General features: G+C 51.3%; 3 protein-coding genes across 3 annotated transcripts in view; 2 read left to right on the forward strand and 1 right to left on the reverse strand.

The window, feature by feature from the left end:
• Window positions 1-27,975, forward strand: part of LOC140460964 (uncharacterized) — a 384,505-nt gene that overhangs the window by 316,134 nt on the left and 40,396 nt on the right. The window lies entirely within an intron of this gene.
• Window positions 1-27,975, reverse strand: part of LOC140460064 (uncharacterized) — a 507,032-nt gene that overhangs the window by 291,866 nt on the left and 187,191 nt on the right. The window lies entirely within an intron of this gene.
• Window positions 1-27,975, forward strand: part of LOC140460985 (uncharacterized) — a gene marked incomplete at its 5' end in the record, with an annotated part of 64,112 nt that overhangs the window by 4,515 nt on the left and 31,622 nt on the right. The window contains one exon of the mRNA XM_072555751.1: window positions 4,491-4,494. Coding sequence (XP_072411852.1) covers window positions 4,491-4,494 — 4 coding nt within the window. The remainder of the gene's footprint in view (window positions 1-4,490; window positions 4,495-27,975) is intronic.

Consider the following 27,975-nt stretch of genomic DNA (forward strand, 5'->3'; position numbering starts at 1 on the left):
AAGTGGAGCTCTGGCCTGCCTATTTGTGACAGATAGCAATTCTTGTTCAATACAGACAGCTGGTTTGTGTTTTCCATTCATTTGAGTCGACCAGTCGGTAAATATTGCAAAATCAGCTTGACCTCCTGTCATGATTTCCAACGCACTACCCCAGTGAGGCGTGATTGACACCCGATTCCTGTGCTCCGATCCAATTCCGCCTGACCTGACCTTATCCCCAACACCCTCCTGTGTGCGGTTCCATAATGTCCCATCGCTGGACAGGATTGACCGAGTCGAGACTGAATTTGTGTGACACCAGCCTGGGTGTAATTGAAACACAGAACAGCCCCGATGGGCTGATTGGCCTTATGTTTGTGTGTAACAGGCTGAATGGTGTTCCTCTCTAACAGGCCCGAGTTCCTCTGTTCAGTTGAATCGTGCCAAGTTGCTCCTGGTGTGGCAGGGGTGTGCAGGCTCAGTAGGTTAGCCATGGGGAAGGCAGGAATGAACGGCCGGGTGGTTCGGGTCTGGATGGGATGCTCTTCGGAGGGTCGTGTGTAGTCGATGGCCGAATGGCCTGCTTCCCCGCTGTAGGGATTCTGCATTCTGTTCCTGGCCCACCGTTCCCGACAGTAGCCACTCTCCCATTCTCTGGGGCACACCCCCATTCAGCAGGTACACACAGGGTGTGCCTTTCCTGGACCTCTCGCGCTCTCTCTCTCTCTCTCTTTCTCCTCTCTGTCTATCTGTCCCTCTATCTGTCTCTCTCTCCCTCTATCTGTCTCTCTCTCCCTCTGTCTCTCTCTCTCTCTCTCTCTCTCTCTCCCTCTGTCTCTCTCTCTCTCTCTCTCCCTCTGTCTCTCTCTCTCTCTCTCTCTCTCCCTCTGTCTCTCTCTCTCTCTCTCTCTCTCTCTCTCTCCCTCTGTCTCTCTCTCTCTCTCTCTCCCTCTGTCTCTCTCTCTCTCTCTCTCTCCCTCTGTCTCTCTCTCTCTCTCTCTCTCTCTCTCCCTCTGTCTCTCTCTCTCTCTCTCTCTCCCTCTGTCTCTCTCTCTCTCTCTCTCCCCCTCTGTCTCTCTCTCTCTCTCTCTCCCCCTCTGTCTCTCTCTCTCTCTCTCTCCCCCTCTGTCTCTCTCTCTCTCTCTCTCTCCCCCTCTGTCTCTCTCTCTCTCTCTCTCCCCCTCTGTCTCTCTCTCTCTCTCTCTCTCTCCCCCTCTGTCTCTCTCTCTCTCTCTCCCCCCTCTGTCTCTCTCTCTCTCCTCTCTCCCTCTGTCTCTCGGATTCTTCCACCATTTGATGAAACTCTCTCCTGTTGAATGAATTTCTCCGAAGCCTTCCTGTTTGTGTCACCTTGTTTTTAAGCGCCCTTCCCTCGGCACCGGGTCAATATCCCGAGTGAACCTTCTGTGAACGGGCCTCCAAACAAACCATCTCTTTTTCGGAACTAAACGAAACCAAAGCAGCCCCCTCCTCAGATGTGGGTCTGACCAGTGCCTTTGACAGTAAGACCATCCTCCTCTTGCATTCCAAATCCTTTAAAATAAGGGCCAATGTTCCACTTGGCTTCCTGCCTGTTCATCCAGAGACCCAGATAATGTTCTGGGAACTGCAGATGGTCGAATTTGAAGTCAATGATTAAAAACAAAACCTGGATTTAAGAATCTACTGATGGCCACGAATCTATGATCAGGGGGAAAAAAAAAACCCCTGTGGTTCACTAATGGCCTTTCGGCTAGGAAACTGCTATCCTCTGACCTGGATGTGACTCCAGACCTCACAGTGATGTTTTCTTTATTCATTGATAGGAAGTGGGCATTTATTGCCCTGTCCTTAATTGTCCAGAAGAACAAAGAGAATTTACAGCCCAGGAATAGGCCCTTCGGCCCTCCCATCCTGAGCCGATCCAAATGTACTGTCTAAACCTGTCGCCCAGTTCCTAAACATCTGTATCCCTCTGCTCCCCACATACTCATGTATCTGTCCAGATGTATCTTAAATGAATCTACCGTGCCTGCCTCTACCACCTCTGCTGGCAACGTGTTCCAAACGCCCACCATCCGCTGTGTGAAGTACTTGCCACGTATATCCCCCTTAAACTTTCCACCTCTCACCTTGAAAGCATGACCTCTCGTTATTAAATCCTTCACCCTGGGGAAAAAAGCTTGTCTCTATCCTCCCTGTCTATACCCTTCATGAGTTTGTAAACCTCAATCAGGTCCCCCCTCAATCTCCTTTTTTCTAATGAAAATAAACCTAACCTACTCAACCTCCCTTCATAGCTAGCACCTTCCATACCAGGCAACATCCTCGTAAGCCTTCTCTGCACCCTCTCCAAAGCGTCCACATCCTTTTGGTAATGTTATGGCCAGACTGTACACAGTATTCTAAATGCGGCCGAACCAATGTCTTGTACGATTCTAACATGACTTGCCAGCTCTTGTATTCAATACCCAGACCAATGAAGGCAAGCAAACTATATCCCTCCTTGACCACTCTATCCACCTGTGCAGCAACCTTCAGGGTACAATGGACCTGCACTCCCAGATCTCTCTGCCCATCAACTTTTCCCAAGGCTCTTCCATTCATTGTATAATTCACTCTAGAATTAGACTTCCCTAAATGTATCACCTCACATTTATCTGGATTGAACTCCATCTGCCACTTCTCCACCCAACTCTCCAGTCTATCGATATCCTCCTGTATTCTCTGACAGTCCCTTATGCTTTCTGTTACTCCACCAATCTTTGTGTCATCGGCAAAATTACTGATCATACCAACAGTGCCCTCTTCCAGATCATTTACGTATATTACAACCAACAGTGGCCCCAGCACTGACCCCTGTGGAACACCACTGGTCACCTTCCTCCATTTCGAGAAACTCCCTTCAACGACTACTCTCTGTCTCCTGTTGCTCCACCAGTTCTTTATCCACCTAGCTAGAACACCCTGCACACCATGTGACTTCACTTTCCCCATTAGTCTACCATGGGGAACCTTATCAAACCCCTTACTAAAGTTCATGTATATGGCGTCAACAGCCCTTCCTTCATCTATCAACTTGGTCACTTCCTCGAAGAGCTCTATCAAGTTGGTAAGGCAGTTAAGATTTTGCAGTGGGTCTGGAGTCACGCGGAGGTCGGAACAGGTGAGGATGGCCGTTTCCTTCCCCAAAGGGCGTGAAGGAACCAGATGGTTTTTATTTTTCCCCTGACCATGGTCATCATTCAGCGCTTAATTCCAGATTTTTAAATTGAATTCAGATTCCACCACTCGTTGTGGGTGAGAATTGAACCGGGTACCCCGAACATTATCTGGGTTGACAGTCTAGTGATAATACCACTGGGGCATTGCCTCTGTGGTTGACCTGTGATGAGGGACAGACAATAAATAACTGGCCTCGGCAGTGATGCTGTCACCCTGCAAACGAACAGCAGGAAGCCACTTCTCCCTTGTGTCACAGCTTTGCACCGGTTTAAATGACACCAGTGCTCCTGCCTCCCCACATCCTGCTCCCCCTTGCCCACTCGGTTAACTCAGCCCAGGGGGACAGGCCCCGGATTGGCCAGCAATGCCGGGGTGAAAGCCCATGAGGGGTGGGGAGAGACAGGCGATCGATTCCGGGGGAGGGGAGAGGGTTGCGCTGTCGAGTCGCTGCTGGATTCCCCAAATGTCCCCCCAACACTTAAGAAACAACGCTGCCCTTTACCGACCCGTGACTCCGACAGGTTACTGAGAGGAGTTGACCAATTACGGCATCTCCCCCGTCCTGAGCCGCTCCCGTCGAACGAGAAGTTGCGGCTTCGAGAGGAGGAGGTTTTGGAGCAGATCCGATGAGGTTTTAAAACCAGGTGTGAGCCGGACAGAGGGGAAGCCGAGCCCGCTCCGAAAGAGGCCACCCGGTTGAACTCGGTTTGCCAAACCTGAAGTGAGAGAAACCTCCTCCTCACTCAGCGAGTGTCAGGGTACTGAGAGACAGCAAATGCTGGTGGTCACAGCGGGTCGGACTGCACCCGTGGAGAGAAAGAGCGAGCTAATATTCCAAGACCGGGTGACTCGGGCATCGGGGTGCGGAGTGCACAGCCTGGAACTGTGGCAGAGGCCGGTTCAATCGAGTCACGCAAGAGAGGCGCCGGGTGGGCTATTGGGATTGCTCGTTTGGACAGCCAGCGCAAACGTGATGGGCAGAATGGCTTACCTGGCTTTGCCACAACAATTCCAAGAGCGATGGAAAGAGGGGGGGGGGCTGCATCTCCAGGGTGACCTGACGTTCCCTGGAAGTGGCATCAACGCGTGTTTCGGGTTTATTTTTAGGGTTAAATGATGCTTCCACCCAAATTTAGTGTTGAGTGAACCTCCCGCGTCCTGGAGGTTGGTGTCAGCTGGATGTCTGTGGTCACCTATGTAAACAGGAGGAGAGTGGAGTGGACTCATCAATACGGTGGCTGCAAGAGCAGGTCAGAGCCTAGTAATCCTGCAGAGCGTAGCTCACCTCTCCCCCCATCTCTTGAAAGCCCTGTCCTGCTATCTACAAGGCAGGTATTCCCCATTTGTCCTGGATGTGGGGGAGCTCTGCCAACACTCTTGACACCATCCAGAGGCAAAGCAGCCCCTGCTTAGCTTGGCACCGCACCCCCACTCCCTCCACCAACTGATGCCTGGTGGGTACCATCGGCAAGCCACACTGCAGAAACTCACCGAGTCAGCACCTTCCAAAACCTACCACCACTTCCATCTTATTTTAAACTCATTCCTGGGATGAGGGCTGAACTCAACATTTGTTGCCCCATTCCCTAATTGCCCAGAAGGCAGTTGGAAAGGCCCCCACGTTGCTGTGGGTCTGGAGTCACAAGTCAGCCAGACCAGGTCGGTTTCCTTCCCCCGAAGGAGATTCGTGAACCAGATGGGGGTTTTTCCAACAATCGACTCATGGTCACCCATCAGACGTTGTTCTTGAATTCAAATTCCAGCATCTGCCGTGGGTCGATTCGCGCCCGGGTCCCCGGGATATTACCTGGGTCTCTGGATTAACAGTCCAGCGATAATACCACTCGAGCCATCACCTCCCCTGAAAGGCAAGGGGAATCAGATGCACGGGGACACCACTCCCGTGCAAGTTCCCCTCCGAGTCGCTCACCCACCACCCGGACTTGGCAATGTGTCGGCCGTCCCTTCGGTGTGGCGGGGTCAGGATCCTGGAATTCCTTCCCTAAGGGCATTGTGGGTCTACTTTGGAGGGAAAGTGCAGTGGTTCCAGTAGGCAACTCACCCCCACCTTCCCAAGGGGTGGCAATAAATGTTCGGCACAGCCAGTGATGCAAATATCTCAAACTTTAAAAAACAAAACGGTCCAGGCCCCCCCCCCCCCCCCCCTCATGGTTTTGAATCCCTCTCTCTGAGCCCCTCTCGGCCATGCCTTGTCCAAAGAAGAAACTCTCCAAATGACCTTGACAACGGAAGTTCCTCAACCCTGGAACCATTCTTGACAATCTCTTCAATTACTCCAAAGCCTTCGAGTGTACTGAACCCAAGGGAGGGTCTAGCCAGGGACATTGTACAAAGTACAAAGAACATTTACAGCCCAGGAACAGGCCCTTGGGCCCTCCAAGCCTGAGCCGATCCAAATCTACTGTCTAAACCTGTCGCCCAATTCCTAAGCGACCAGAACTGTACACAAGATTCTAAATGCGGCCGAACCAATGACTTGTACGATTCTAACATGACCTGCTCTTATACTCAGTACCCCGTCCGATGAAGGCAAGCATACTATATCCCTCCTTGACCACTCTACCCACCTGTGCAGCAACCTTCAGTGTACAATGGACCTGCACTCCCAGATCTCTCTGCCCATCAACTTTTCCCAAGGCTCTTCCATTCATTGTATAATTCACTCTAGAATTAGACTTCCCTAAATGGATCACCTCACATTTGTCTGGATTGAACTCCATCTGCCACTTCTCCGCCCAACTCTCCAGTCTATCGATATCCTCCTGTATCCTCCGACAGTCCCTTGCTACTCCACCAATCTTTGTGTCATCGGCAAACTTGCTGATCAGACCAACAGTGCCCTCTTCCAGATCATTTACGTATATTACAACCAACAGTAGATGACCAAAGGCAAGCTGAAGAGATATAGAAATGGAAGGAGGCCATTCGACCCCTCCAAGTTCACTCTGCCATTCCGTGAGATCGTCCTCAAGCTTCGATTCCCTGCCCATCTCCCGTGGGCAGGATCTCCCTGCAGGTCTGTTTCAGGGCCTGGCCAGGCCAGCTGTAAACAGGACGGGCAGTGGGCTGTGGAGGGGGCCGTGTCTACTGGCTGCCTCTCCCTCTTCAACAGTTATACTCATTCCTGGGTGTCCTTGGAGAGGGGGTACGTGATGTCTGTCAATGCTCTTTAGAGTGAGGTGGGGGACCGTGCGGGGGGGGGGAATGCAGTGCTCTATTTTCCCCTCTGACTCCATTTTGATTTAACCCCATCCCGAACTCCCACCTTCACTTTGGATGGTTTGCATTGTCTGTAATGGACTCTGCATGTAATTAACTACAGGGCTGACTTTACTGATGGTGAATATTAGTTAAAGTAACAGGCAGAAAAGAATTAAGATGATTTTGGTGGTGGGAAGATCACCCAGTTGTAGCAAGTTTTGAGATGATTTGTAGCTCAGGTTGAGGTTCTGGATGTGGGATTGCTCGCTGAGCTGGAAGGTTCATCTCCAGACGTTTTGTCACCCTACTAGGTAACATCTTCAGTGGGCCTCTGGGCGAAACACTGTACGTGATTCCTGCTCTCTATTTATAGGTTTGGGTTTCTTTGGGTTGGCGATGTCATTTCCTGTGGCGATGTCATGTCTTGTCACGTCACCGGAAATGACGTCACCAACCCAAAGAAACCCAAACTTAGAGATAGAAAGCAGGAGTCACGTACAGTGCTTCGCCTGAGGCCCACTGAAGATGAAATGAACCTTCCACTCAGTTGTATATGGTAACACGTCTGGGCAGAGAGACAGGCCGCCTACTCGCGGAACGTTTCAGAGAACACCTCTGGGACACCCGGACCAACCAACCCAACCACCCCGTGGCTCAACACTTCAACTCCCCCTCCCACTCCGCCAAGGACATGCAGGTCCTTGGCCTCCTCCATCGCCAGACCATGGCAACACAACAGCTGGAGGAAGAGCGCCTCATCTTCCGCCTGGGAACCCTCCAACCACAAGGGATGAACTCGGATTTCTCCAGTTTCCTCACTTCCCCTCCCCCCACCTTGTCTCAGTCAAATCCCTCGAACTCAGCACCGCCTTCCTAACCTGCAATCTTCTTCCTGACCTCTCCGCCCCCACCCCACTCCAGCCTATCACCCTCACCTTGACCTCCTTCCACCTATCACATTCCCAACGCCCCTCCCCCAAGTCTCTCCTCCCTACCTTTTATCTTAGCCTGCTGGACACACTTTCCTCATTCCTGAAGAAGGGCTGATGCCCGAAACGTCGATTCTCCTGCTCCTTGGATGCTGCCTGACCTGCTGCGCTTTTCCAGCAACACCTTTTCAGCTCTGATCTCCAGCATCTGCAGTCCTCACTTTCTCCTAGAGAGAAAAGAAACCAAAACACCTTCCCTCAGCCTTGAATATACACCCCTGTGATGTTTGATATTTCACTTTATACATGAACAGTCTAGATGAAGGAACTGAGGCCATTCTGGTTAGGTTTGCAGATGATACAAAGATAGGTAGAGGGGCAGGTAGCATTGAGGAGGTGGGGAGGCTGCAGAAGAATTTGGACAGGGTAGGAGAGTGGGCAAAGAAGTGGCAGATGGAATACAGTGTGGGAAAGTGTGAGGTGATGCACTGTGGCCGGAAGAATAGAGGCATGGTCTATATTCTAAATGGGGAGAAAATTCAGAAATCTGAAGTGCAAGGTGACTTGGGAGTTCTACACCAGGATTCTCTCAAGGTAAACTTGCAGGTTGAGTCAGTAGTTAGAAAGGCAAATGCAATGATGGCATTTAGTTTGAGAGGACTTGAATATACTTCTAGGGCTCCATAAGGGTCTGGTCAGACCACATTTGGAGTATCGTGGGCAGGTTTGGGGCCCCATATCTCAGGAAGGATGGACTGGCCCTAGGGTATGTTCAGAGGAAGTTCACCAGAATGGTCCCAGGAATGAAAGGCTTAACATATGAGGTACATTTGAGGACTCCGGGACTATACTCGATGGGGTTTCGAAGAATGGGGGGGGGGGGGGGGGGGGGGGGGGGGGGTTCTATGTGAAACCTACAGAATACTGAATGGCCAGGACAGAGTGGACGCTGGGAGGATGTTTCCATTGGTAGGAGAGACTAGGAGCTGAGGGCACAGCCTTAGAGAAAAGGGAAGACCTTTTAGACGGAGATAAGGAGAAACCCCTTCAGCCAGAGAGTGGGGAATCTATGGAAATTATTGCCACAAAAGGCCGGGGAGGCCTGGTCACTGAGGATATTTAAGGCTGAGATAGATCGGTTTTTGAGTATCAAAGGGATCGAGGGTTACAGGGAGAAAGCAGGAGAATGGGGTTGAGAAACTCATTAGCTAGGAGTAAATGGTGGAACATACTCGTTGGGCTGAATGGCCTAATTTCTGCTCTTATATAGTCTTACGGACAGAGCAGTTGTGAGAGTTATTGGTGCCTTCCAGCTGGGGGTCGGCCACCCTTAGGATCTGTCAACCTCTCGACAGTTTCTGCTTGAAACCCCTCAGGCGATGTGCAGGAGCAGCACTGAGAGCAGGGGGTGGTCCTGGAGCGGGCAGCGATCCACTGTCAGTCTCCCGTCCTGAGCTGAGCCGCCCCGCTCCCCCCCCCCCCACCGTTCAACAACACCACGATTTTTCACCTTCCCCCTCCTTGCTCTCAAATAGGACGTGAGAGCAGAGTGAGGCCATTCGGCCCATCGAGCCCTTCCTCTCATGCAGTGAGATATGGGCCGATCTGATTATTCTCAGCTCCACTTGCCTGCTTCTCCCCTCTCACCCTGGCTTCCTGTGCTTGCTCTATCCCGGCCTTGGGTATAGTTGGCAACCTAGCCTCAACAGCCCTCTGCCGTAAATAATTCCACGGGTTCACTCCCCTCGGAGAGAGGGAAATTCCTTCTCATCTCCATCTTCAGTGGGTGACCCCTCATTCTGAGATGATGTCTCTCTGGTCCTCCACTCTCCCACACCAGGGGAACCCACCTTTTTGCATCCCCCAAACATCTTCTGTGTCTCAATAAGGTGACCTCTCATTGCTACGAACTCCAGAGTAATTGAATCATACAGCATGGAAACAGACCCTTCGGTCCATCATGTCCGTGCCAACTAGACATCCCAATCTGAATTCGACCGAAAGAGAAAATGCTGGAAAATCTCAGCAGGTCTGGCAGTAAGATGAGAAAAGAGCTGACGTTTCGAGTCTAACTGACCCTTTGTCAAATCTGACTTAGTCCCATTTGCCAGCATGTCCCTCTAAACCCTTCCTATTCATGTACCCACCCAGATGCCTTCCAAATATTGCACTGGTACCAGCCTCCACCACTTCCTCTGGCAGCTCATTCCATACATGTGCCACTCTTTGTGTGAAAAAGGTTTTCCCTCAGGTCCATCCCTCTCACCCTAAACCTATGCCCTCTCGTTCCACCCCCACCTTGGAAAACGACCTTGGCTGTTTTTCCTATCCATGCCCCTCAAGATTTTACAAACTTCTATGAGGTCACCCCTTAGCCCCCGACGCTCCTGGGAACAATACCCCCAGCCTGTTCCGCTGTAAGGCAAACCCTCCGGTCCCAACCACGACATCTTTGTAAATCTTTCTGTGCACCCTCTGAAGTTTCACAGCGTCCTTCCTAGAGAAGGGTTGAAAATGTTTGCGGGACTATTTGCTCCCGTTGGTGGTCCAGAACACGGTGGTAGGTGTTCCTGGGATGGCCAGGATTGTGAAGTGAGTAGAAATTTGTCCAGGGAGCTCTCTCCCTAACCCCTGGTGTTTGTGGAAATCAAATGAAGGTGGCCAAACGTGATGGTGGGGGTAAAAGCCCCCCCCCCCCCCCCCCCCCTCCACACACACCCCGAGTGTTTGAGCAGCTGTTGTACATGGAGTTGTACAGTGTGGGAACCGATTTTTGTAACTTTTAAATTTTTGTAAAAGGGGATACGAGATACATGGAGAACCTGCAGGGTGGGAACAGGCCCTTCAGCCCAACAAGGCAAAAGTGAGGACTGCAGAGGCTGGAAACCGGAGTTTAGATCAGAGTGGTGCTGGAAAAGCACAGCAGGTCAGGCAGCATCCGAGGAGCAGGAGAATCGACACTTCGGGCAAAAGCCCTTCCTCAGGAATCAACACCGAGTCACTCACTCTATTTTTAACTCCTGGCTAAAGGCGCCCAACTTCCCTGAACACACAGCCAAATCACCTAACCTGCAGATTTTCCTTGGATTGTTGCCTGTGTAGGGAGGAGAGGGAGGAGGGAGAAGACAATGTGCAAACTGCACACAGACAGGCGCCGGATTTGAACCCGGATCCCTGGCGCTGTGAGGTAGCAACTGAGCCATCGTAGCTGAAAGTCGAGGCATAGAATGGTCATCTCTGTCACCGAGATTGGTGGTGGTTGGTTTTTAAAACAGAAGGTGAGAACGATGGAAAGATTCAGAGCAGGCCGAGGAAGAGAAACGAGAAGTCAGGCCCTACAGTGAGGGGAGGGATGCTCCGGTGGTTTTCAGGGGTGCAGGGGGAGCCCGGGAGCACCTTGTGCCATTGCTTGGCTTCCCTGCTTGGGGCGAACGGAGATAACAGGGATTGGGGGGGGTGGGGTAGGAGAGAAACACAGGCCCTGCTGCACTTCCCGGCCCGATGGAGAGGGGGCGCTGACCGATGATTGACACCAGCCCTGCTCCAAGGGGGAAGCGGCTGGACGGGGGCCCAGTGGCTCCGGGCCCCGACTCCCTTTGTCTGAATGAATGGGAAGGGGGTGGGGGTTTACATCGTCAATTCTGTGTGAACAGCCGCAGCGAAAAACAGGAGATTGTCTCCCTCCCCTCCCAATCGCTTGCGTAATTTCTTTTAAATATTCTAATTCGTTAACATTTGAAAAGAACCTTTTTTCTTTAAAATTGATCTTTGTTATTGAAGAAAATGACCTTGTGAGTAAAACATTTTGTGTGTGTTTGGGGAGGGGGGGGGGTGCGGGTTTGCGATTTTAACAGGAGGTTTTAACATTTTAATGTTAAAGAGTCTCTCGGATTGTCCTGCGAGGTGCAAAGACGCGCATTCACAGCCTCAAATAAAACGTATTGATGCTGAAAGAGAAAAGGAACTCCCTTTTCATCCTCCTCCCCCCCTCCCCCCCGTGTCCTCAATGGCAAGGGGGAGGTTTACCCCGCTCCGCTTTCCCGTTATCTCTCTGTAGAAGACCAAAGTCTCATGACTTTCCTTAACCTTATCACTGATCTTGCACTGAATGGTTGTGCAGCTTTAGACCGGACCTCCATCCATCCGCCGAGCCTCTGCCGTGGCGTGATATCCCGAGGCGAACGAATGAGCCTTTTGTTTTCCCCATTTGGAAGCCGCCCCCCCTCCCCTTTAATGGTCGGCTGCTCTACCCGGCATGCCCCGCGGGAAGGAATCCGCCCTATTGATCACAGCGGGAGGGCCTGGCGCGCAGGCGCGGTCCGGTGAGGCCCCGCCCCCTGCCTGTTGGCTTGAGAGGCGAGAGCAACTCCCAAGTGGCATTGACTGGGCGCCTGCGACACGGTCAAACATGACCAAAGTCTAGACCGACAAATCAGGGTCGTCCGGCGAAGAGTTGGGTGATGCATTTGCTGGAGGACAAAGTTTAAAACCCATGTTCAGCATTGCAACCTTTTAAAATCACACAACACCAGGTTATAGTCCCAAAAGGTTTATTTGGAATGACTAGCTTCCGGAGCGCTGCTCCTTCACTGGGTAGCCGCAGAGCAAGATCAGAAGACACAAAATTTATAGCAAAACATTACAGTGTCATGCAACTGAAACTATATATTGAACAAACCTGGTTTGCTGTTAAGTCTTTCGTTTTTGAGAGTGGGTTGCAGGTGTGCGTTCATTAATATGTAAATCCAAGAGCTTTTTCGAAGTCACATTTTCGCCATAACTTTATTTTAAGAAAGTGACATCTCAGCTCCGCCAATGCGTTAAGGTTAGAGTCCGTCTGTCTCCCAATCTTGAATCTTCCAAAGTAGGAATTTGTAAAATATGGGTGAGTGGTCAGATGCATGGCAGATGCAGTTTAATGTGGATAAATGTATGGTTATCCACTTTGGTGACAAGAACAGGAAGGCAGATTACTACCTCAATGGTATCAAATTAGGTAAAGGGGCTGTTCAGAGAGATCTGGGTGTTCTTGTCCACCAGTCAATGAAGGCAAGCATGCAGGTACAGCAGGTCGTGAAGAAGGCTAATGTTATGAAGGCCAGCATGCTAAGAGGGATTGAGTATAGAAGCAAAGAGGTGCTTCTGCAGCTGTACAGGGCCCTGGTGAGACCACACCTGGAGTACTGTGTACAGTTCTGGTCTCCAAATTTGAGGAAAGACATTCTGGCTATTGAGGGAGTGCAGCGTAGGTTCACGAGGTCAATTCCTGGAATGGCAGGATTGCCTTACACAGAAAGACTGAAGCGACTGGGCTTGTATACCCTTGAGTTTAGAAGACTGAGAGGGGATCTGATTGAAACGTATAGGATTATGAAAGGATTGGACACTCTGGCAGGAGGAAACATATTTCCGCTGATGGGGGAGTGCCGAACCAGAGGACACAACTTAAAAATACGGGGTAGACCATTTAGGACAGAGATGAGGAGAAACTACTTCACCCAGAGAGTGGTGGCTGTGTGGAATGCTCTGCCCCAGAGGGCAGTGGAGGCCCAGTCTCTGGATTCATTTAAGAAAGAATTGGATAGAGCTCTTAAAGATAGTGGAGTCAAGGGTTATGGAGATAAGGCTGGAACAGGATACTGATTGGGAATCATATTGAATGGCGGTGCAGGCTCGAAGGGCTGAATGGCCTACTCCTGCATCTATTGTCTATTGTCTATTACATGGATTGACCCGCTTGCACTGACTATCTGCACATTGTGTGCTTTTTTGAGCAAAACAGAAATTTGCAGGGCATTTGGGGTAGGGCATTCCAGGCCAGGCTGCACCCACTGAAGGGCAGGACAGCGAGAAGTGGAGAGGGAGCTTGGAGTGGGTGGCGTTGACAGAAGCCTAAAGGTAGCGGCTCAGGTAGATGAGCAGGTTAACAAGAGTAGCAGGATACTGACCTCTAACAGACCTAGAATAAGTGCAAGGGAGATCATGCTGGAATTGTATTGTGTGCGGTTTTGGAATCCACCAAGTAGGAGGGATGTGATTGCAGTGGAGAGGGGGAAAGAGGAGATTTACCAGGATGGCACCTAGGCTGGAGAACTTCAGTTGTGAAGACAGTTCTATGCCTTGGAGGCAGAAGAGATTGAGATGATAGAGATGTATAAAATTGTGATGGGCATAACTGGGTAAATAGGAAGGAACTTTCCCCTTGAAGGAGGACCGGGGACACACATTTAAGAGGCAAGAGGCGGGTTACGTTAGAGCCCGGGTGTCCTTGGAGAAGGAGCACGCAGTGTCCACCAACACCCTGGAGTTGTTCAGGGAGAGGTGGGCGCCGCAGGGAGTGGAGTGCATTATTTCTGTTTTGATCACACAACATTGCCCTTTGATGTGAAGGGCAGTGCTCGTCACTGGCCACTTGGGTGTTTTTCATATCTTCCTGGTGGTGGAAATTGAATAAAGATTCGTGCACTTTGTGTCTTTCACTGTGTCTCACACCTGCACACACACACCATGGGGGCTGGGGAAAAAAATAAGTGTGGGGGTTTAAAGAAAAAAAAAAGAATAAAAAGAAAAAGGGGAGTTTTAGCATTACCCTTTGAAAATAAAAGAGGCAGGAGGCATATGGTTACAGACCAGGCCAGACCCCCTCAAAACATTTCAAGAAAGTAGCCCGGCCGTTAACTTTGCTAGTTCATAGAATCACTACAGTGTGGAAATAGGCCATTTGGCCCAAAAAGTCCACTCTGATGGGTATCCCAGCCGGACCCATTCCCCTACCTCTATTACTCCACATTTGCCTCTGATTAATGCACATAACCCACATATCCCTGAACACTGTGGGCAATTTAGCATGGCCAATTCACCTAACCTGCACATCTTTGGACTGTGGGAGGAAACAGGAGCACCTTGAGGAAACCCACGCAGACACAGGGAGAAGGTGCAAACTTCACACAGACAGTTGCCCGAGGGTAGAATTGAACCCTGGTCCCTGGCGCTGTGAGGCAGCGGTGCTAACCACTGAGCCACCGTGCCACCCTCTTTGTTCCAAATGTGCATTTTAAGCAAGTGTATCACAGATATTCCTGGAGGGATGCAGCTGGTGAAACCCCTTCGTTTTGAACAAAACAGAATTCATTTACAAGATTACTCAATGAAACACAGACAAAAGAGAACAGAACGCTGAATAACTTAACCTCTCCAAAAACCCAACAGATCATCCCAACGGAATGATGCTGTTGCCAATACTTACAACAATCCTCACCAACACCCCTTGGCACAAGAGGTAAAATCAAACACAGGGTCCTACAGGAGACAAGTCATAGAGAGAGGAGCAGGGTGGGCCTGCTTCTTTGGGTCTGACTACTATCAGTGAACAGCCAGACTGCCCAAAATAAAAAATCAAATCAAAGCTGGGAGAACTGGCCACTCCCCTGTCATTGTCCAAGTGTTTTATTTTAACGCGTAAGCCTTGTTCCTCAGGCAGTATCTGTTAGCTGTAATCAAATTGTCCCCAAAACCCTTCAACTTAGACTTTTCAGAGTCTTGTGTCACTTACAGCCTCTCTGGGGAAAAAAAAAACACCCCAAGGGCAGCCGAACCTTGTTAAAGGAGCAGCAGCATCACAATACAAAGCTGTGGGCCCCGTGCTGAAAAATGAGATTGGAATAATTTGGCACAACGTTAGAAATCGCTGGAAATGCTCAGCGGGTCGGGCAGTGTCTATGGCGAGAAATTAGAGGTCAGATTTCTCTTCACACATGCTGCCCCAGACCTGCTGAGCTTTTTCCAGCAATTTCTATTGTTGTCTCTGATCTGCAGTTCGGTTGGTTTTTATTTAGAGTGACTCGGTGGCTTTCTTTTTACCGGCACAGTCCTGATGGACTGAATAGCCTTTTAAAACCGTGCCCTACACCTCTGCAACTCTGACAGCAGGGAGGTTATGCTGGAACACTCGTCGGACCACAGCTAGAATACTGCGTGCAGTCCTGGAAGACAGGGAGGATTGAATTGCACGACAGGGGGATCAGAAGAGGTTCATATAGGTGTTACCTGGGATGGACAGATTGGCAATGAGGACAGATTGGCTGGGCTAGGGGCTAGGGCAGTGATCTTTGAAAACAGAGGAGCCCAAGGGGAGAGGATCAGAGAGAGGGGATAAAAAGGACCTATTCCTGTGAGCCAAGAGGACAGTAACTGGGGGACAGAGATCTCAAATAATTAACGGAAGGGTTAGGCATTGTTTGAAAAACATATTTTTCACCCAGAAGGTCTTGAGCTCACGGCATGAGAGTGTGATAGAGGCAGAAACCGTTCTTGCATTCAAACAAAACACTTAAGATCGAACTTGAGGAGCTGTAACCGACAGAGAAAGAGACGGGAGTAGGGTTGTGTTTCTTTTCTGGCCCACACGGATACAGTTGGCTGAAATGGTCGCCTCTGGGTGCGAAGGAGGTTTTCGAGAAGGCATGAGATATAGTTCTCAGGGCTGAAAGGGATCAAAGGGAAGGGTGTGTGGGGGGGGAGAGGGGAGGAGGAGAAAGCAGGAACGGGGGACTGAGTCAGATGGTCAGCCGTGATAATTTTGAATGTCAGGACAGATACCCAGGGCTATGGCCTATTCCTGCTCCAATTTTCTATGTTCTAGAACTTTCCCCACATTTCCAAAATGAACCGTGTGCTGTTCGACTTCGACAGAAACAAGCATGTGAACATATGAAATAGGAGCTGGGGGTGGGAGTAGGCCATTCGGCCCCTTGAGCCTGCTCTGCCTATTCAATAGGATGTTTTGAGATATTTAGGTTTGGAATCCCACATTCCCATGTAGCTCTAATAGCCTCTCTCTCTCTCTCTCTCTCTCCTCTGCTGATCTATCCACGTCTCTCTGAAATACACTCAATGACCCATCCCTCCAATGCCTTCCAAAGTCTCAAAACCCTCTGGTATAGAAATTCTCCGCTTGCCTGTGCTCAAAGGGCAATCCCACACTTGAAAACTGTGCCCTCTGGAACGAATATACAAATCGGGAGCAGGATTGGCCATTTTGCCCCTTGAGCCTGTGCCACCATTGACTAAGGTGCTGCCTGATCTGACTGTAACCTCAAGTACAAGTTTCCCAGGTGGTTCTGGACTCACTCACACGTCCTTCCGATGCCCACCTTGTCAAGACGGTTCGGGAAATTAGACACTTCAATCGAGTCAGCCCTCTCTCAACTAAATGTCAGTGAAAACAGGCATGATTGGTCCAACTTATCCTCACAAAGACAACCCAGCAAAACTGCCTCCCAACATATTTGCATCCTTCCTCAGTCAGGAGACCAATCCTGCACACTATATCCGAGATGTAGTCTCACTAATGGCCTGCACAGCTGAAGCATAACGTCCTTACTTTTAGCTTCAATTCATTTCATAATAAAAAGGATAGCACCCCATTAACCTTCTAACTGATGCACCTAAAGAATAAGAAATCCTTCCTCATAGGAGTCATACAGCGCGGATAGAGACCCTTCAGTCTAACGCATCCACGGTTCCCAAACCAAACGAGTCCCACTTGCCAGCATTTGGCCAATATCTCTCTAAACCTTTCCTATTCATGTACAAGTGTCTTTCAAATGTTGGAACTGTACCTGCACCTACCAGTTCCTCTGGCAGTTCATTCCACGTACAAACCAGCCTATGTGTGAGAAAGGTTGCCTCTCAGATCCCTTTCAAATTTCTCTTCTCTCACCCTGAAATAAAGATTTCCTTAGTTTTGAAATCACCCCGCTGAGGGAAAAGACATTTGTTATTCACTTTATCCATGCCACTCGTGGATGCCCACGGATAGACAGGGTGGTTAAAAAGGTGTTTACCGTGCTTGCCTTCATTGCTCACTCCTTTGAGTATAGGAGTTAGGAAGACATTGGTGAAGCCTCTTCGGGAATACTGTATCCAGTTATAGGAATGTCATGAACAAGATGGAGGGGGTTCGGAAAAGATTGACCAGAATGTTGCTGGGGACGAAAGGTTTGAGTTATAAAGGAAGGCTGGAACTTTTTTAACTGGAGCATAGGAGGTTGAGAGTTGACCTTATAGAGGTTTATAAAATAATGAGGGGTATAGATAGAGTTAATGGTAGTTGTCTTTTTCCAAGGATGGGGGATTTCATGTGAGCACATTTTTAACAGGAGAGGAAAGACTTAAAAAAAAACATGAGGGGCAAAATATTTTATATCGAGGGTAGTTCACTTCTGAAATGAACTTCCTGAGGCATTGGTGAGATCACTTTTGGAATATTGTGTGCAATTCTGCTCTCCCTTCTATTGGAAGAATGTTGTGAAACTTGCAAGGGTTCAGAAAAGATTTTGATGCTGCCAGGGTTGGAGAGTTTGAGCGACAGGAAGAGGCTGAATAGGCTGGGGCTGTTTTACCTGGTATGTCGGAGGCTGAAGGGTTAGGATATCTGGTCAGCGTGGATGAGTCAGACCAAAGAGTCAGTGTCCGTACTGTAAATCTCTATGATTGTACAAGTGGTGGATATGAGCACAATTATAAACATTTGAAAGATGTTTGGATTAGTACATGAGTGGTAAGGGGTGAGGGGTGAGGTGAGTGAGGGGGGGGGAGGGGTGAGTGAGTGAGTGAGTGAGAGGGGGGAGGGGGGAGGGGTGAGTGAGTGAGAGGGGGGAGGGGTGAGTGAGTGAGAGGGGGGAGGGGTGAGTGAGTGAGAGGGGGGAGGGGTGAGTGAGTGAGAGGGGGGAGGGGTGAGTGAGTGAGAGGGGGGAGGGGTGAGTGAGTGAGTGGGGGGAGGGGTGAGTGGGTGAGGGAGGGGGAGGCGGGTGAGGGAGGGGGAGGCGGGTGAGGGAGGGGGAGGCGGGTGAGGGAGGGGGAGGCGGGTGAGGGAGGGGGAGGCGGGTGAGGGAGGGGGAGGCGGGTGAGGGAGGGGGAGGCGGGTGAGGGAGGGGGAGGCGGGTGAGGGAGGGGGAGGCGGGTGAGGGAGGGGGAGGCGGGTGAGGGAGGGGGAGGCGGGTGAGGGAGGGGGAGGCGGGTGAGGGAGGGGGAGGCGGGTGAGGGAGGGGGAGGCGGGTGAGGGAGGGGGAGGCGGGTGAGGGAGGGGGAGGCGGGTGAGGGAGGGGGAGGCGGGTGAGGGAGGGGGAGGCGGGTGAGGGAGGGGGAGGCGGGTGAGGGAGGGGGAGGCGGGTGAGGGAGGGGGAGGCGGGTGAGGGAGGGGGAGGCGGGTGAGGGAGGGGGAGGCGGGTGAGGGAGGGGGAGGCGGGTGAGGGAGGGGGAGGCGGGTGAGGGAGGGGGAGGCGGGTGAGGGAGGGGGAGGCGGGTGAGGGAGGGGGAGGCGGGTGAGGGAGGGGGAGGCGGGTGAGGGAGGGGGAGGCGGGTGAGGAGGGGGAGGCGGGTGAGGGAGGGGGAGGCGGGTGAGGGAGGGGGAGGCGGGTGAGGGAGGGGGAGGCGGGTGAGGGAGGGGGAGGCGGGTGAGGGAGGGGGGAGGCGGGTGAGGGAGGGGGAGGCGGGTGAGGGAGGGGGAGGCGGGTGAGGGAGGGGGAGGCGGGTGAGGGAGGGGGAGGCGGGTGAGGGAGGGGGAGGCGGGTGAGGGAGGGGGAGGCGGGTGAGGGAGGGGGAGGCGGGTGAGGGAGGGGGAGGCGGGTGAGGGAGGGGGAGGCGGGTGAGGGAGGGGGAGGCGGGTGAGGGAGGGGGAGGCGGGTGAGGGAGGGGGAGGCGGGTGAGGGAGGGGGAGGCGGGTGAGGGAGGGGGAGGCGGGTGAGGGAGGGGGAGGCGGGTGAGGGAGGGGGAGGCGGGTGAGGGAGGGGGAGGCGGGTGAGGGAGGGGGAGGCGGGTGAGGGAGGGGGAGGCGGGTGAGGGAGGGGGAGGCGGGTGAGGGAGGGGGAGGCGGGTGAGGGAGGGGGAGGCGGGTGAGGGAGGGGGAGGCGGGTGAGGGAGGGGGAAGGCGGGTGAGTGAGGGGGAAGGCGGGTGAGTGAGGGGGAAGGCGGGTGAGTGAGGGGGAAGGCGGGTGAGTGAGGGGGAAGGCGGGTGAGTGAGGGGGAAGGCGGGTGAGTGAGGGGGGAGGCGAGTGAGGGGGAGGTGAGTGAGTGAGGGGAGGTGAGTGAGTGAGGGGAGGTGAATGAGTGAGGGGAGGTGAATGAGTGAGGGGAGGTGAATGAGTGAGGGGAGGTGAGTGAGGGGGGAGGTGAGTGAGTGAGGGGGAGGTGAGTGAGTGAGGGGGAGGTGAGTGAGTGAGGGGGAGGTGAGTGAGTGAGGGGGAGGTGAGTGAGTGAGGGGGAGGTGAGTGAGGTGGGTGCGGGGGAGGTGAGTGAGGTGGGTGCGGGGGAGCTGAGTGAGTGAGTGAGGGGGGAGGTGAGTGAGTGAGTGAGGGGGGAGGTGAGTGAGTGAGTGAGGGGGGAGGGGAGTGAGTGAGGAGGTGAGTGAGTGAGTGAGGTGGTGAGTGAAGGGGGGGAGAGCGCGGGGGAGAGCGCGGGGGAGAGCGCGGGGGAGAGATGGAGGGTTTGCGGTCAGCTGTCAGGAGTGAGGGTGCCCCCCCCCCAAATGACCCTGGGAGGGGAGGCGTTGCTGTGCAATCAGGAGATGGAGATGTGGCTGGGAGTGGCCCCACGCCTGCAGCTACCCGTCCAAGATCCACCGGCAGGAGGCTGTTCGTCTGCACCGCCTATGGGCAAGGGCTTCACCAAGCCCTCGCACCTCCTCACCCTCACCCTCACCCACATCGGCAAGCGGCCCTTCCTCTGCAGCCGCTGTGGCCAGACCTTCACCTCCTCCTACCTGCTGCGGCACCAACAGCTTCACCCTTGGATCCGGCTGCCCAGGATTGAGCCCTTCACGGGTTACACCCCCCACCGCCGACTGGCTTTCCCCATTCCCTTCACTTCCCTCCCACATCCTCACCCCACCTTCTCTTCCCCCCTTCCCCTCTCCCTTTCTCCCCTCCCTTTCCCCCTTCCTTTCCCTGTCCTACTTCTCCCTCTTCTGCCACCCTGTCCCCATTTCTCCCCTACCCTAATTCTTTCCCATCCTCTCACCCTTTCCCTTCCTATTGTCCCTTCCTCTCCCCTCCTCCCCATACCCTCTCCCCTCCTAACGCCTCTTCCATCACCCCTTCCTCATTTCTCCCCTCCCCTAACCCTCTCCCCTCCTATTGTCTCTTGCCCTACGTCACCCCTCCCTTCACCCATCCCCCCACCCATTCCCCTCCCTTCACCCATCCCCCCACCCATTCCCCTCCCTTCGCCCATCCCCTCACCCCTTCCCCTCCCTTTGTTTTTCTCCTCCATCGTCCCCTTCCCTCCTGTCCCTTCCCCTTCTCTCCTTCACTCCCTCCTTGACCCATGAAGTGATGTCCCAGGTGAGACGTCCCCTCTCCCCTTTCCCTCTGAGAATGGAGTGATTTCTCCAGCTGTAGAGGGCTGAGCCTGGTCTGGAGTCAGATGTCAGCCAGATCCAGGCCAGGCGGCCTGGCAACAATCACAGAGCTTCCTGCTTGTCGGGAGACTGGGAAGACAGTAGAGAGCAGTGCACCGTCCAGCTGCAATGGTCCAGCTGGCCTCCAACACTTGTCCGGATTATTAGCATAACCTACGACGACTCGGATTTCTAGCCCGCTGATGAACCCACAGAGTTGCTCTGCATGAAATCAAGGGGGTGCAACTGCTGACAACTGGCCCCTCCACCCAATCCTGGGCCAGATGCTCTGAATGTAAATCAAATAAATTAACTTGGTCTCAAGCACACAGACGTGTCGATCCCTCATTGTATTGCTGCAGAAGATGTCACACTTCACTGGGTCAGTGCACCAGAAACCAAATTCTGCTCTTCCCCGACTCATCACTAAAGTTAAAGACTTTTAAAACTATGCTAAATTGACCAATGTTCCTGTCTTCTAGTCTTGGATTTACAGAAAGCATTCTGTGCTTCCAAGTTACTATTTACTGCAAGTAATTGGACTCTATACGTAACCAAGCAGTTGTCACATAACTCCACTAATTAAAACTCTAAATCCCCCATAAACTTCCCCTAACACACACAAAACTGGGGAAGCAGTACAGTGGTTCCTGTTCACATGATTGCTGAGATGATTCTAATGACTTGTGCGCTGGTTAGAAAGCTGCTTCTCACTCATCCTTTCCTGGATATTTCCACTGGTTTGCAGGAGGCACAGGGTAGCTGGTTCACTTATAAAAGGCCTCTTCATCAAAAAGCAGGGCTTACAGCAACTGAAGGGCATAAACTCTCTTTGTCAGGCTTAAAATCACTTCGGGGGGGGGGGGGGGGGGGGGGGGAGGAGCGGGGGTGTGTGGAAACAGGGAGAGTTTCTAAACCAGTGATTTATTGAAAGCTCTCTCCATCTGATTCATTACCTCAAGCTGTTCAGATACTTGAAAACCAATCAAATTGTATTTGGCAGGAAGACTTCTTTGTCATTGGTCATAAGTAGAAGCCCACTAACCAATCCACAAGTTGTTGCCAACCCAAGCTCCACTTGTATCCAACCCTTTGTCTCCAATTCGTCTGCAATCATTACTGTAATCCATCGTTGTACAAACACTGTTGACAATGAGCAATAGGTTACTTGCTCTTCAATCATATAGCAGTCCTTGTAAGCTGTGGTTTTCAAACAGTGCTTTTCTCATTGCCCTTCAGAGTTTTTGGAATACATGAACACAAAAAAGACACCTCTTTACAATTCCTCTTGGTATCCAAGCACCAGGGAGATGGATAAAAGTGAATGGACAGGCCATAACTGCAGTTACCATTGATGGGAAACTGAACTGAACCAGCTATAATAATGCTACGGCTACAGCAGGTCTCTGAGCCAGAAGGAATAGGTTCGAAACCCACCTGATTCAGAGGTCTGTCATAACATGTCTGAACAGGTTTGTTAAAATGTCTCTACCTTTTAAAGTTAGGGTTCTTATGGTGCAGCAGTCGTATCTCTACCTCTAAACCAGGAAGCCCAGTTCAAGTCCAACCTGCTCCAGAGGTGTGTAGCAATGCGTCTGAACAGGTCAGAGGTTACTGCACCAAGACATGCATCCCTGACTCCCCAAAACCAGTCTATAATTTACAAAGCTCAAATCAGAAGGTAGAATGGATTACTCCCCGCTGGCCTGGATGAGAGCTGCTCCAATGACAGGTGGGCACCATCCGGGACAAAGCAACTGCTTAATTGACACATCCACTCCCTCCACTGCTGATACTGAGGGGCAGCATTGTATACGTTCTGAAAGGTGCACTGAAGGAATTCATCAAGGCTCCTTCAATAACACCTTCCAAACCCACAAACATAACCCTCTAGAAGGAAGATGGCAGCAGATATGTGGGAGTGCCAAGTTCCACATCCCCACAGAAACATCATGGAATGTGGTGGGGATCCTCCCCAAACCCCTGTGATATCCCAGAGAGCTATGGGGATTCTCCCTGTGATGTCACTGCTATTGGTGCTCCCGCAGGGACCTCACAGAGGGTGATGGGATACCTCCCCAATGAAACCACAGAAGGTGATGGGGAAACTCCCCAGTGACATCACAGAGGGTGATGGGGATACTCCCTGTCCCTGTGACATCGCCATGATGGATGCTCTTGCAGTGACATTATAGAGGGTGACAGGGAACCTTCCCAATGACATCACAGAGGGCGATGGGGAACCTCCCCAATGAAACCACAGAAGGTGATGGGGAAACTCCCCAGTGACATCAGAGGGTGATGGGGAACCTCTGCAATGACATCACAGACGGTGATGGGGAACCTCCACAATGACGTCACAGAGGGTGGTGGGGAGCCTCTCCAATGACGTCACAGAGGGTGACAGAGAACCTCCCCAATGACATCACAGAGGGCGAGGATGGATCCTCTCCGACCTTGCGTGGCGTCACTGATTGTGTCGGGGAAACCTCCCCCGTGACTTCACAGAGGGTAACGTCACTGATGGTGTCGGGGAAACCTCCCCCGTGACTTCACAGCGGCTGACGTCACTGATGGTGTCGGGGAAACCTCCCCCGTGACCTCACAGCGGGTGACGTCACTGATGGTATCGGGGAAACCTTCCCTCGTGTTCTCTCCGCTGAGCTTTCTATTTTAAAACAGACCATTGTAACCGGCGGGAAGCGGAGGATCTCAACACAACTGAAACTGACCCTTGAGCAAATTCACCAGCACAAATTGAGGAAGGCGTCTTCTTTTCTTCATGCATGATTTTAAACGCTTGCATTGCAATCGATTAATTCATTCTCTTTACCACGGTGACCTCCATGAGTCCGTTTCAACAAGAAATAAACAAGAACTCCAGCCAGGTACAGGAGCCTACAGGACCTGGTGGGAGCAGCAGGAGCTTGGAGGAGCTGGTGGGACAATCTTCCTCCAGCCAATGGGAAGAGCAGAAGTCTGGAAGACCTAACTGGCTGTAGTGTATGTGGATTTCCAGGGGGGGGGGCTATTCCATGAGGACACATATGTAAGATCATTGCATAAAACAAGCACTTATGATACTGGAGGTGATAGATTAGCTGAACTGAGGATTAGTAAAAACACAGAAGACAGAGGACTAGAATTAATGAGCCTTTTTCAGATCGGAACGGCGAGATTCAGTCATACAGTCAGAGTTATACCGCGGAAACAGACCCTTCGGTCCAACTTACCAATGCCGATCAGGTATCCTAACCCATTCTCGTCCCATTCGCCAGCACTTGGCCGATATCCCTCTAAACCCTTCCTATACATATACACATCCAGATGCCTTTTAAATGCTGCAATTGTACCAGCCTCCACCACTTCCTCTGGCAGCTCATTCCACACACGCATCATAGTCTGTGCAAAAAAAGTTCCCCCTTAGGACTCTTTTATATCTTTCCCCTCTCACGATAAACCGATCCCCTCTGGTCCTGGACTCCCCCAGCCCAAGGCAAGGACTTTGTCTATTTACCCTATCCATACCCCTCATGATTTTAAAAACCTCTATAAAGGTCACCCCTCAGTCTCTGACGCTCCAGGGAAACAGCCCCAGCCTGTTCAGCCTCTCCCTGTAGCTCAAACCCTCCAACCCTGGCAACAGCCTTGTAAATCTTTTCTGAACCCTTTCAAGTTTCACAACATCTTTCTGATAGGAAGGAGACCAGAATTGCACAGTATAGGGGCCCTAGAACTAGCTGTATCAATAACATAGAGGAGTGAGCACAGTGTAACTCATCCAAATTTGTGGACAGTACAAAAATAAGGGGGAGGGTACGTTGCGATGAGGTCAAAAGGAACCAACAAGGGCATAGAGACAGATTGAGAGGGTGGGGGAATAGAAAACCTTAGCAGACAGAGTTTATTGTAGGACACTGTGAGGTCACACAATTCAGGGGGAAGCTGCTCAGGGGGCAACCGAACAGCGGCGTCACCTTCACCTCATGCCAGGCAAGGAGGAAACTCCGGAATTTCAAGGAAACCTGGAAGAGTTCAGGAAAGATTTACAAAGGATGTTGCTGGGGTTGGAGGGTTCAAGCTACAGGGAGAACCTGACTAGGCTGGGGCTGTTTTCCCCACAGTGTTTGGGGGGGGGGGGGGGGGGGGAGAGAAAGAGGGGGGGAGTGACCTCAGAGATTTATAAAAACATCAGGGGCATGGATAGGGTTATTAACCAAGGTTCTTTTCCCCCAGGGTAGGGGAGTCCAAAAAGTAGAGGACATTGACTTAAGATGAAAGGAATAAGATTTAAAAGGAACCCGAGGGCAACCTTTCCCACACAGAGGTATGGAATGAGCTGCCAGAGGAAGTGCTGGAGGCTGGTATAATTGCAACACTTAAAAGACATCTTGATGGGTGTATGAATAGTAAAGGTTTAGAGGGATAGGGTCAAATGCTGGAACCCCCTCAGCCTCCGATGTTCCAGGGAAAACAGCCCCAGCCTACTCAGCCTCTCCCAAGAGCTCAAACCCTCCAACTCTGGCAACATCCCTGCAAATATTTTCTGAACCCTTTCAAGTTTCACAACATCCTTCTGAAAGCAGTGGGACCAGAATTGCATGTAGCACTCCAATAGTGGCCTAACCAATGTCCTGTACAGCTGCAACTTAGCCACCCCTCCCCGCCCCAACCATATTAGTTTTAAAATAGTGATGGAAAAGGATAGAGTGGATCGAAAAGTTAAAGTGTTAAATTGGATGAAGAACAATTTTGAGACTATTTGACAAGAACTTTCGAAAGCTGACTGGGGGCAAATGTTCACAGGTAAAGGGTCGGCTGGAAAATGGGAAGCCTTCAGAAATGAGATAACAAGAGTCCAGAGACCGTATTTTCTCATGGGGGTGAAAGGAAAGGCTGGTAGGTATAGGGAATGCTGGATGACTAAAAAAATTGAGGGTTTGGTTAAGAAAAAGAAGGAAGCATATGTCAGGTATAGACAGCATAGATCGAGTGAATCCTTAGGAGAAAGCGAGGACTGCAGATGCTGGAGATCAGAGCTGAAAATGTGTTGCTGGAAAAGCGCAGCAGGTCAGGCAGCATCCAAGGAGCAGGAGAATCGATGTTTCGGGCATGAGCCCTTCCTGCAACAATGTTTACTGTGGAAAAGGATATGGAAGATATAGAATGTAGGGAAATAGATGGTGACATCTTGAAAAATGTCCATATTACAGAGCAGGTGGTGCTGGATATCTTAAAATGTATAAAGGTGGATAAATCTCTAGGACCTGATCAGATATACCCCAGAACTCTGTGGGAAGCTAGGGAAGAGATTGCTGGGCCTCTTGCTGAGATATTTGTATCGATAGTCATAGGTGAGGTGCCGGAAGACTGGAGGTTGGCTAACGTGGTGTCACTGTTTAAGAAGGGTGGTCAGGACAAGCCAGGGAACTATAGACTAGTGAGCCTGACCTCGGTGGTGGGCAAGTTGTTTCAGAGAATCCTGAGGGACAGGATGAACATGTATTCGGAAAGGCAAGGACTGACAAGGGATAGTAAACATGGCTTTGTGCGTGGGAAATCATGTCTCACAAATTTGATTGAGATTTTTGAAGAAGTAACAAAGAAGATTGATGAGGGCAGAGTGGTAGATATGATCAAATGGACTTCAGTAAGGCGTTCGACAACGTTCCCCATGGGAGATTGGTTCGCAAGGTTAGATCTCGTGGATTAAAGGGGAATTAGCCATTTGGATACAGAACTGGCTTGAAGGTAGGAGACAGAGGATGGTGGTAGAGAGTTGCCTTTCAGACTTGACCCTGGGACCAGTGATGTGACATAAGGATTGGTGCTGGGTCTACTACTTTTCATCATTTATATAAACTTTTTGGATGCAAATCGAGGAGGTAGAGTTAGTGGGAAAATTGGAGGGGTAGTGAACAGGGAAGAAGGTTACATCAGAGAGCAATGGGATCTTGATCAGATGGGCTCATGCACCGAGGAGTGGCAGATACAGTTTAATTTCAGTAAATGCGAGGTGCTGCATTTTGGAAAAGCAAATCTTAGCAGGACTTATACACTTAATGGTAGGGTCCTAGGGAGTGTTGCTGAACAAAGAGACCTTGGAGTGCAGGTTCATAGCTCCTTGAAAGTGGAGTCGCAGGTAGATAGGATAGTGAAGGCGGTGTTTGGTATGATTAGGTCAGATTAGATTCCCTAGAGAGTGGAAACAGGTCCTTCGGCCCAACTAGTCCACACCGACCCTCCGGACAGTAACCCACCCAGACCCATTCCCCTACATTTACCCCTGCACCTAACACTACGGATGATTTAGCATGGCCGATCCAACTAACCTGCACATCTTTGGTCGGTGGGAGGAAACCGGAGTACCCGGAGGAAACCCACACAGACACAGGGAGAATGTGCAATTTCCACACAGACAGTTGCCAGAGGGTGGAATCAAACCCGGGTCCCCGGAGCTGTGAGGCAGCAGTGCTAACCACTGAGCTACCGTGTCACCCTATGGCTTTCCTTTATTGGTCAGAGTATTGAGTACAGGAGTTGGGAGGTCATGTTGCGGCTGGACAGGACATTGGTTAGGCCACTGTTGGAATATTGCGGACAATTCCAGTCTCTCTTCTATCGGAAAGATGTTGTGAAACTTGAAAGGGTTCAGAAACATTTTACAAAGATGTTGCCAGGGTTGGAGAATTTGAGCCACAAAGGAGAGACTGAATAGGCTAAAGCGGTTTTCCCTGGACCGTCGGAGGCTGAGGGGCGATCGGATAGAGGTTGATAAAATCATGAGGGGCAGAGTTAGGGTAAACAGGCAAGTTATTTTCTGGGGTGGAGGTGTCCAGAACTAGAGGGGCATAGGTTCAGGGTGCGAGGGGAAAGATTTAAAAGGGACCTAAGGGGCAACTTTTTCACTCAGAGGGTGGTGCGTGTATAGAATGAGCTGCCAGAGGAAGTGCAGGAGGCTGGTACAATTGCAACATTTAAAAAGCATCTAGATGGGCATATGGGAGTTGTGGGTGAGCAGCTGCTGAGTGAGGACAGTACTGTGCTCAATAAGACTTTTGACCCCAAGAACAAGCAAGGCAATATTTTAAATTATTGGCAGAGGGGTGGGCACTGTAAAAGTTGGGCACTATTCAAGGGCCTTGAGAAGCTGGTGGTCAGCTCCTCTCAAAGTGTATAATGTAAGGATGGCACAGTGGCTTGCACTGCTACCTCACAGCGCCAGGGACCTAGGTTCGATTCCAC

Source organism: Chiloscyllium punctatum, chromosome 36 (assembly GCF_047496795.1).
Source record: "Chiloscyllium punctatum isolate Juve2018m chromosome 36, sChiPun1.3, whole genome shotgun sequence".
Classification (NCBI taxonomy): Eukaryota; Metazoa; Chordata; class Chondrichthyes; order Orectolobiformes; family Hemiscylliidae; genus Chiloscyllium; species Chiloscyllium punctatum.